Raw genomic sequence first — 11563 nt, forward strand, 5'->3', positions numbered from 1 at the left:
ATTCATATGTTAAATAAAACTTCCTAAAGGCAATTTTATTTTGATGCACATGTGTAGCCACAGTTATCTTGAATTATGTAATCTTGAAACAAACTGGGGTCGCAATGTAAATTGTGATTTCATTTTATTTGAATTGGGGTCGCGTATTAAAAAGTTTGGAGACAAGAGGTCCCAGGTTCAAATCTCGGACGAGCCCTAATATTTTAAACAAATGACCAAGGTTTTACTTCGGAGATTATTTGTTTCCTGTTTGTTTTGCTTTATAAAAAAATCGAATCGTCCAGCAAAGATTTAGAAGTATATTGACATTTAATCACTTGATTATCACATATGACCATCCTGTTGGCGGGAGTGGAATAAATAGCAAACTGATAAGTAGGGCCCGTAAAAGTCAATTAAGTAAAAAATTTTTAAGGACCTGGTTTGTCCATGAATCGAAGAATAAAGTTGTTTTCTGCAACTAGGAGACTGTTTCTCAGAAGTTTATAAGTCAAAATAAAGTCAAAATTTGTCAAATTATGGTTTTGACAAAGTTTTTGCGTTTCTTGAGAGTAATTTTTGTAAAATCATCGTGAAAGCATTGTAAATCAGGAACTGAGACACAATTAAACCAGATTAACTCACAAAAGCAGGCAATATGTCAAAATACACACTAAGATAAGTAGTTCCTTTTATCGCAAATTGTACTTTTTTATTTTTGCGAATTTTAACAATTCTTATAAAACACTTTCTCTTCACAAACGTGTTTTTTTCGAAGATAAACAGTTTGGATCTTAGGAATAGCCTACTGACATTCTGTAACACAAAAATGCCTAAGCAAGCTAAATCTAACGCCAAAAACACAACGCACTTTTATAATCCATAAAACACCTTTGACTTTTCGACAATTACGTTTGGGTCTGAAAACAAAATATTATGTTTGGTTCTGAAATCGACAAAATATTATGTTTGGGTAACTGGCATAAATTTAAGGAAGAACTTTGACCTCTACAAACAGGCAATTTCGTTAAGTCAAAATAAAATCAAAACATTTTTTTTTTTAAATAAAAAAATGGCCCTACTGATCAAAATAAAAATGGCCCTACTGATAAGACTTGCCGAACGTTTAATCGACGTCTAGCGTGATCCTTGCTGGTTCCAGTATTTGGCAAAGTTATAATGGTTAAATTTGTCATTAAATTTTGTGCATTTGTTGTGTGAAAAATAGCGTTGTAAAACGGCGATATTTGTCTTTATGCAGTTACGTAGGCCTTATTAGTCTTAATTTATAACGAAGGCCCGTTGAAGTCAATTAAATGCTGTGTTTTGCGTTACTTAGATTTTTGTAAGTAATAACGGTAAAAATACAAGCTTAACTTGTTTTAGAATATAAATGTACATTGTGCATTCTTTATGACACATTATTTCGCATGACGGAAAGTGGTTTGAAACTTTTAGATTATTTTTAAAACTTGCCGGAGTTCAGCCCTTTTAAAATTGGTTCAAAAATGCAGTTTAGAACGTAACACGATGTACGTAAAATGCCACTTATTTGGGTTCGGCTTACATTTTTCACAGTTTTCGTTATTTAATGGTTTTGAAAAAAACGACGTGTCTCTCAGTTGTAAATAAAAATACAACGGTTGTAGACAATTGATGTGTTGAATGGTAAAATCCCTTAGTTTAATGAAGTGTAGAATTTTTTAATTGTTATTACTTTTAGCTTGACTTAACTTGTCTGATAGATGTAAGTTAGCTATCGCAGTAGAATAAAACCGGCCTTATCATTTAATATAAAAGCGGCCTTATCATTTAACTCCTGATGCTACCATTTGGGAGCAGAATTTGATCTAATAATATGAGACGTCGGTATGAAAAATTTTAGAGATAATAATGAATGGGTTTTATCAAAGTCCTCGCCTATTTTTATTATCATTTAAGCAAACAAATTCACAATGGGCTTTATTTTTACATTTTTCACAATCACTTTTAGAAATGCTTAGTACATTTCACGAAATAATAATAGTAGGGTTATATATTAACTAATACCACATTATTGGAAAATCTTGTGTCAAATCAACTATTCTTCTTTAATGTAAGCAACAATTTTTTAACAGAATTTGTTGGAAGGAACTTAAACAAATGTATTTTACAAAGTTTATCAATTAACAGCAGAGGAAAATATGTTATCTGGTAAACAGCAAGATGCTTGATGTTATATCGGTGTATTCAATGCCCTCTGAGATCTTTTTCTTGTTGTGTGCCGCTAGTAGATTCCAGACTGTAAAGTAAAGTGCATGTAACAAAACCGTGTAACACTTTTCGTTATATTTACGTATATTAGTTATATTACTTTCCATGGGTCATGAATCATCTTTGAGGAATGCAAAACAAACCATTGCGCCAAAAGCTAGGTAACTCAATGAAAATTTAAATATATAATTAGCCACTCTGTATTATTGGGCCGTGTTTTATTGTATCGAGATTCGACGTCTATAGAATAAAACCTTCGAATGGAAATGACAAACAAGGCTATTTGAGGTAAAGTCACTTAATTTGAAAGTAGTAACAATATCTATAGAAAGCAATTACTGCATTTTAAGCGTTCTAGTATACTTTGTGAAACTATAGTTTACAACATTGTTTACCAACCGGTGAAACGGGGATGCGGACTTTTTTGCAAAAATGTGTACGCGAAAGTGTGAAAAAAAAGTGTGCACTATTTAAAAAGCCTTCAAAAGAATGTAAACTTTTTAAAATAGATTATGCAGGCGCAATTTGATTCATCTTCATTTATTTTTCCTCTTACACTTCATCCATTAACTCTAATTCTTCTCCACTAAGTCTACTTTTCTACTCCTTGTTCTATAAATCTTCTTTTCATGATTATCTATTCTTCTTCTCGAACTCTTGTCTTCTAACTTTACTCATCTACCCTTATTTACTAACTATTCTCGCTTCCAACCTTTTTCTTGACGTTTTCTCTAACTTCTTCCCTTAATGTTACTTCTTTCTCTAAACACTTTTAAATCTTCTAATACCTGTTTCTCCAACTCCGACTCTTCCCCTAACCCTTCTTTCAGCTCCATCTCCAACTCGCCCTTCTCTACTCCAACTAAAAAAATGTGCGCACATTCTGAAAATGTGCGCACATTTTGTAAGGTATTTTGGAACGTGTACACATTTATCGCACACTTTTGCGCATATTGTGCGAAACAACGCCAGTCGACTGTTACAACCGGTGTTATGCGAGTGCATTCCAGGTGGTACGCGAGCAACTTTCTTTGTTTTGAGGTATAGGTTGAATTATAAAAAAACCTAAGTAATATCAGAATGTTTGCTACTTCGTCGGCAAACATAGAGCCCGCGGACCAAATCGCGCCTTTAGCCCGCGACAAGTCGAAGGCTGTCGACCCTGTTTTAGAAAGTGAGTTAATCGCAAAAGGATAATTTAGTTTTTGCGACATTGCAAGCCGTAAATACGACCCGGAATATTTAAAATATTGCTTTATCGAAATTAAACATAAACGCAAGGTTCTTCCGGGAGGCTACCACAATTTGTTCAGCGCCATTAATATTCCTTACAGCGCCTTGGAGATAATGTTAAACGTCAAGGCAATGGTAAAGCAAACGTGATGTACCCGAAGTGAACAGCAAATGTCAATGCTTTATATCAGTGGTCGGCAAACTGTGGGCCGCGGCCCAAATGTGACCGCAGACCTATTTTTAGTGGGCCGCGAGTTACTTTTTAGTAGTTGAGTTTTGTCATGTAGTTGTGGGCCGCGTGGTAGCGGTACATTCATTGCACTTTATTGTAAATATTGGTGTGGCATAGAATTTTTAATTTGGCTCAGTTTGAAAAGACTCACGTGCTCAATGTGGTCTCAAATGCCTGTCGAAATATATTTTTTGTCTACTTTAACTATTAATTAAAAAAATTTTCGCGCTTTGCGCGTATATTCTTCGCTGTATAGTATGTTTTATAATATGGTATTGCAGAGTTTTGGGCATAAAGGCGTCGTGTAATATTTCTCCTAAAAATCAAATATTCATAACCCGCCACTGCTTCGTAGTGGGCCTACAATATCTCTGAAAAAAATATTTTGGGCCGCGACAAAAAAAGTTTGCCGACCACTGCTTTATATTAGGTAATAGAAAAAAATATATATGGTCGAAATTTGTTTTTATGGAAGTGGGTGGCACGCATCGTAATTGCTTTACCTCCAAGTGGTACGCAAGCACAAAAAAGGTTGGGAATCGCCGGTTTACAATAAGACTGAAAAAACATCTCAACAACTCTCAAGTAAAATAAAGTACATTTTTAAATAGCAGCCTGTACTCACCTGCGAAATCTCCACACTTGTCGTTCACGGATAAGCGGGTCTGGAAACTTCCGACGCAATACAACGCTGGATCCACACCATTTTTCACCCTTAGTAAGGATAAAAGCATTGTTATATGTCAAATCGTCCTGAAGGTGCTCGCACATTACTTGCAGTAAAAGGTTTCTTGTTTTACCGAGCGAATCATTTCCTAAATCAAACTCCAAGCCACATAAGATCCTGATGGGATTATAGCTCTGAGTTGATTAATCCAATACTATTGTCAAAAATATCTCAAACGAAAGAGCAGTGATGTTGGAAGTTATGTTAAAGTAAGAGTATACCTAGACTAAAATCAAGTTGCTCACTTTTTTTTGTTAAAACTATTACTACAAAAACACAAAATTAAATTATAGAATGTTAATGGGAAATAAGGTGTGACAAAAAAGGTGTTTCTAAAAAAAAGCTTTTTACAAAGTTAAACCCGAATAAAGAAATTTCGTTTAAAATAACGTTAATTAGAAGTTATCTACTGCAGTTGATAAAAGGAGACTTGAACTACATCGATTTTTATTAAAAGGATCAACGACTTTATTCGTGTGAACTTTCAGAAAAAAATGTACAAGTTTTGGGCATTTTTAAAGACTGGTTTTTAAATATTTGATCCAGAAACTGATCTAAAAAATTCTCGTTTATGGTTAAAGCAAGTTTAGCAACATTTCATAGTTACTATGAGTACAAAACATAGCTAAAACTTTAGTTTTGATGTTTTGGAGGTTTTTGTAATGCAATGTTTTCACTACATTCTTTGTGATGCAGTGCCGATGGTTGAAAAATGTCAATATTTTGGTATCATTGTGTTATATTAGGGTAATATGAATACAATTTAAAAGCTCTTTAATATAGGTGAACTTTGAGAATAACCGCGTAAATGTCACACTTATACATACTTAATTCCGGGACAAAGAGCATAGGGGTAACCATAAGAATCGTATCTTCGAAACTCGATGAAACCTGGAGTCACGTTCTTCGTGTAGTCTGCCATGTTTCCCTTGACAAACACTGCCGGAGTGGAGATTGGCGGATTCATGTTCAAATCGTGCACTTCAATTTTACCTTAATTTTTTGTACATGTAATGGTGTTAGTAGCATATCAAATGCATAGACAAATGAATCGTTTTGAGACTGATATTTTGCATTAAGCAGTTACTTAAATATTATTAGTGCCAATAAAAATTGCACATAATTTGTTAATAAAATACTTTTGTTAAAAGATTACGTCTAATCCATTTTATATAGACAGCGAATTATTTACCAAGGCAATTCATCAAAGTTTTAAATATGTTCTTCATAAATGAAGTAGGATTGACGCGTCCGATTCTAAAAAAATAATCAAACATTAACTGTTTTGTCGCTACAAATAACGCATGGCAAAACATAAACGAATGTATATTGCAAAATATATTCTTGCATGCAACACCAAGGGCCACCAAAACTACAGCCCGCGAGTCAGATCCAATTTTCTGAACGACTATTTCATGACGCTTAGTATATATTTTGATTTTTTGTTTTAAATGTTTCAATGTTTTAAAATAATTAAGCCAATAAGATAAATACAAAATTTTATATCCGGCCTGGTATAATCATTATTCACAGTTATACGGCCCGCGATCGCCTGTTTTCATAGTTATTCGGCCCTTTATGAAAAAAAGTTTTGTGACCAATGCTATAATATCAGTGGTTCCTAGCCAGACCAGTTGTTCCTAACCTTTTGCTGTACCGCCCTCTTTTCCAGTTTTCAAATAAACCTTCTCGAATCCCTAATTTTGGTGTATTACGCATAAACCATATTACAACATATACATTTGGCGAAATGCTTAAATTTCAGGACAAATGGTTTCAAAATTTGGCAAAAACGTCCGGATAGTTACATTAACAGTTTTTAAGGTTTAGTTGTTTCATAACGACTATTTTATGCCACAAAATGCATTGTGCCGTTTTAAAAATGTAAATTGACTGCCCGCAAACTTGTAAACTGACTACAATAAGAATGGATTACTTTGCTGTTTTTTTAATCTAAACTAAAGTGATCTTAATATAGACCAAGAAGGTATTTTATTCCAACACTTTTTATTTATGTTTTAATATATCGTTTTTTTCTAAAAATTCAAGTTAAAAAATGTTGTGACAGAGAATTCAGTTGTGTGTTTGTTAACAGTTTTAGCAAGTGTGACAAAACTGGTGTTCGGCAGTCAAATGGCCACTGTTCCTGTTTTATTAGACAAGGCAAATATACTGGAACTATATGCTTCAGTAATTGATTGAAAACAAGAGTAATGATTAATAATAATCATTGATTATGTTAGGGTGGTCAAATATAAGTGACAAACGAACAGTAAGAATACTACAATTGTTTGTTCATGACATTTTTACAGTTATACCATGAAATAAAACAGATTCCTATCGCTCACCAAATTCGCAGCAGGGAGTGGCAAGGTTGCCTAATTTTGGTATGTGTTATAACTGATGACCGGTTTGAGCCGCAGTGCGTCTTGTACGAACTTTTCTAAAAATGTGGTTTTCACTGTGACTGTAGCCTAACGCGCTGACCCATTCCAAGATGAAATTTAAGCTAAATTGATCAGGTTAAAACCTTTTTGCGCAAAACGAAAACGTCTTTGTATTTGGCGATTGTGTAGTATGCGACACCTCTCGTAATTTTTTTTGTTTCTGTGAACATTCTACGCTTATAAAATGCTGTCTTCTAACTGAAAAGTATTGTCAAATATGCAAAATTTTCGCGCTTCGCGCGCACCATTTTCCACAGTCTCATACCCTACGATTTCATTGCTCACAAGTTCGACGATAGTAGCAAGTTTGTGAAACTTATATGTTTGGATGATTATTTGTGACGTCGATTTTTAAGCATTTCACGACCTGGTATGGATGTAACCTAATGTATGTGGCCCGCAAAGAATATGCAAGAAATATTGTGGCCCGCGATGCTGTCAACCTTGTACCACCCTGGATTATGTCATAATCATAACTGGTTCACTGAACAAATCTGATACATACATTGCTAGACTGGCGGTTGTTCTAGCTTCATGTTTTAGTTGTTTTGTTTGTTTAATTCGTGTCATTTTTTTGTTGGACTAGCAAAACACAGTGAGCCCGACACAACCCATGCAAACCCCAGGCTGGGAACTACTGATATATAGATGGTATTGAAAATAATTTTATATTTAATTCAGGAAAAATTGTTGTTTTTTTTTAATTTGTTTAAATTTCAGTTCAAAATTATGTACATACTTTTGGAAGAGCGAGTATCCAATAATAAAATTTTGCATGCTATTCGTGGCGTTCAGTTGAAAAGTAGAGTGGCTGATTTGACCAATCGTTAATCCTGGATCTACAGTGCCCCACACCTATAGTAATACAATATAAACTTGTTTGCTAGTTTAGCCGCTATAATATGCTTAGTAAATGCAAAAAATCAGCAAATGTATTAAACTTAACATGTTAGCAGGTTTCCAGACACAGCCTATTATGTGTGAATAAAGAAACACTAAGTCTACGAAACACAATACCGCTGTGCTTCCAATGTAGTAGATGAGCTTGCAGATGCTTTCGCTACAAACGTAGCTGTATCGCGACTGAAGGTTCGTACTAGTGTCGTGATATACTAGATAGCGCTTCGCTGACGTATAACCATTAATCTAAACAAAATCAGTTACGAAACTGTGGACATCATAATTTATGCTAATCTGAAAGCATAAATGGAAATTAAAAGTTTGCACTTCTGCATTAGTTCAAAATTAGGTTAATTGGGATGCTTATTAACCGTTAATCATTATAATAAGATGTTGTCGTTTCTTTAACGAAGATAATATCAGTATAAATCGAGTTTTTAAAAATTCGAGCCTATAGTATTTATCTTTTTCCAGCATGCTGTTGGTCCAACGAATCTTATACAGTTAACTTAACGCCAAAACATACGATCAACCAATTATTTAATGGGTTTTGCAACGTCCATTGTGTTCCGGATAAACTTACTTACCCTTAGACTTAATGATTTTATTACGCTGTCTGTGTTGGAAACCCAAACGAGTATAGTAGTCGAGGCATTCGTAACCGCCGCAGCTATATTGATATTGTCAGACAAGCTAAATAAAAAGTAGGCTATGTTAAAATGGAGAAATTTAAGTTTTTTACATAAAATTTAAACTTACTTGTTTGTTAATTCAGGTGTAATCATTGTATAATTATCATCATTTACGCTGATCATAATCTACGGAAAACCTGGTTTTAGCGCCAAGAATTTGCAAAGTTACGTTTAAAACTATAACTTTAATTTTTATATAATATAATGTAACATAACACAATAAAATAAATAAACCAATCAACCAAATTGATAAATAGGACTAGTACTTGGTTACTTGATGTTGACACCTTTGATGATTGGTTTGGAAATATGCTTTGCGGCAACATCGTCGAAAAGCAAGGGAGCAACATTTTCAATAGAACTTCTCCTAAGAAACGGAGTTATGATTTTTTTGTTGCACAATTACCTGATGAGAGAAATGTTTCACTTTCTACGTTTTTAACAACAAGTTGTACACCATTACTCGCAGCACCCGCCTACTTAAAACTGATGTTTAGGTTTAGAACAAAACACAGCAGAACATATTTCAAAACAGATCATTTATACAACCGTGCATTAGTGTGATACTTGAGGCTTAATAATACGTTTACATTCCTTTTTTATTCCTCCCCAAGCCATTGTTTCCTGTAATTAATTATAGCCACACAAATGAAACCAAATCTAGTTTTTTCAAATTGGTCTGTGGCTCACCTTAAATGTTCTTATGGCCCGCCAGTGAGCCATGGCCCACTGGTTGAGAACCGCTGGCATAGACTTAACGTAAAGACAACTACATAAAAAAAAACACTGTATTTCGTATTTCTAACCATTTAGCTGTAGACGCTTTAGTGGGGCGTATTTTGTGTAGAGAGTCTTTAATGTATTTCCGTAGTGGGAAAGAAAGTTGGAGTTTGTATAGTACTTAAAGTAGGCCACATTGCTGATTTTCGTTAAAGGAACATCGTTTGGAACGTGCCATATCATCACATTCGAGGCCTAAAATAATATAAATGAAAGTTTTAAACCAAACGTTGTAATGTTTTGCAATTTTTTGAGCATAATGGTTGGAGTTGTAGTGGAATGTAGTGAAAATATGTAATATATAAGTAAGTAAGTAGCATTTCAACGTTTCACATATATCTGATTGATTTTCAGCATTACCGAGATATAAGAAACGTTCAAAGTACAATCTACTTTTGTATTGGCTTTAATGTTCTTAATACGTTTCAAAATTTTGCATTACCATGTTTAATAGGAATATGCACTCCAGTTAAAGTATTATTTCACAAAAAATGTACTAACTACACTACTACTACAGGAATGCAAACTTACAAGGACACTATAATAGGCCTTGCTTTTGTAGTCGGTGCTGGTTGCAGTGTGTGGCGTTCCAAAGGTTAGAAGATTCTTCCAGTTTTTGTACCCTTCGGAGGAACCTTCATCTATATTTAGAATATCGGTAAGAGATAGAAGAGTCTGCAGAAATTTGTCAAAATACAATTACGCATTGCTTATGTACAAAGTAATAAATCGCTGATGGTGATACTAAGAATCATTTGATTGGATTTTCCAATGTACTGTTAATGTTCGCAATGACCGCTATAAAAATCACAAAGTACTTAATCTTTCCGCACCATCATCATATAAGCCAGAGTAATAAGGTGAGGTATAGTAGTCGGAAGATATGCTTGTATGCGAAGACCAGTGTTCCTCTTTACTGCAAGAATCTGATAGAGAGGCGTCGTGAATCGAAGAGACCATGGTCCAGCCGCCTCCAGCCGATGACATATCACAGTAAACCTTCATTTAGGTCAAGTTTGTTTCGAATTATTTATCCTTTTGACTGATTAAGAGCTTACCATTACTCTATGCTTTAAAATAAAAACCTATTGCCAAGTAAGTTTTAAACGTTTAAATTACTTGAAATGGCTCCACCGAATTTCCAGGCCTTATCTTGACCAACCCAGATACGGTGTTTCCTTTGGCCAGCGCATCCTTGCAGGATATCGGATAGATTACGTTCGAGTGCTGTTGAAGATGATATATCTGAGAATCGTATCCATTTGTTTGTAATATTGTGGTAATAAGCTTTGCTAAGATTCCGTAAACCAATTTAAAATTACTGTTAGCTATGTTGACCTCAATTAGAATAACTGTTTGTTACAAAAACTTCAATGTAGGAAAAATAATGTTTGAATAAATTACAATAATAAAATACTATAAATATAAAATTTTAAAATATTGTAGACGCTACCGTTGCTATGCCGAAGCCCAATACAACAATTATAAGAAATCCGAAGAGTAGGAACAAAGCTTTTTCCCTTGGCGTGCAACTCCATCGAGAAACAATTGGGCTTCGATTTCGGGTTGGATCTTAATAAATTTATGTAAAAAAGAACTTGATATTACATTTAGATTGTTTTACCTCAATATCTTGAAAAACAGTAGAATATTGAGAGACCAGTTCTAAATCTACTTGTCAATATTATCAAAGAAATTTACATGCCGAGGTGGTAAAAAGGTATAATTTATACCAGGCGTAATGTTGCTTTCGATGTATGGGTCCCCAGCCTCGGGCAAGTCCTTGTACTTCATGGTAGAAGGGGTCCAAGTTAAATCACCTGAACTATGTCGGTTAGTAGCCATATTGCTGATAAGGTAAAACAAGACACTTAATATTGCGTCCAAACATAAATTGAGGAAAATGGTGATGGTTGGTGAACTATAACGTTTATGTGAAATATGTAATTCCAAAGCACAGTAAAGTAAGTTACCATGAAGGTTCAGTCCTTGCGAAGCGGTTCATCATTGTAAGTTTAAGTAAACTTTTAGTAGAACTTCGATCGTACTTAAATTTATTGTACGTCCCAATTTTAGGGCTTTGTCCCAGTGTCCCGATCAATTACCAAATTAACCGCCTTGCAGTCAGCCTACTTTTTTATACGCAGATATAAGTTTGCCGTGATTGATCTGTTTTATCAACTTAACGTCGAATGTCACCTGATGTGCTTTTTTATCTTTACTCGCGTTAAAAGTGAATGTAAATGTTGCGCCACTATACCATGTAACTAGTAGTTTGGTGGTTAGTAGCTTGCGAATTATAGTTTGGCAATAATATGCT

The 11563-nt window shown here is 34.3% G+C and overlaps 1 protein-coding gene across 1 annotated transcript; it reads right to left on the minus strand.

Moving 5' to 3' along the window:
- Window positions 1–2022: 2022 nt before the first annotated feature.
- Window positions 2023–11139, minus strand: LOC146167866 (uncharacterized). Its single transcript, XM_083389808.1, has 15 exons — window positions 10977–11139; window positions 10697–10815; window positions 10363–10488; window positions 10077–10242; window positions 9775–9884; window positions 9270–9438; window positions 8730–8830; window positions 8531–8589; window positions 8359–8464; window positions 7889–8017; window positions 7611–7726; window positions 5617–5681; window positions 5252–5417; window positions 4323–4411; window positions 2023–2260 (listed from the first exon to the last, which is right to left on the minus strand). The coding sequence occupies exons 1-15, from the start codon at window positions 11086–11088 to the stop codon at window positions 2166–2168; spliced, it is 1728 nt and encodes a 575-aa protein (XP_083245934.1). The 5' UTR covers window positions 11089–11139; the 3' UTR covers window positions 2023–2165.
- Between the last annotated feature and the right edge of the window lie 424 nt (window positions 11140–11563).

The sequence above is a fragment of the Ascidiella aspersa genome, chromosome 1 (genome assembly GCF_963924565.1).
Source record: "Ascidiella aspersa chromosome 1, kaAscAspe10.2, whole genome shotgun sequence".
Taxonomy (NCBI): domain Eukaryota; kingdom Metazoa; phylum Chordata; class Ascidiacea; order Phlebobranchia; family Ascidiidae; genus Ascidiella; species Ascidiella aspersa.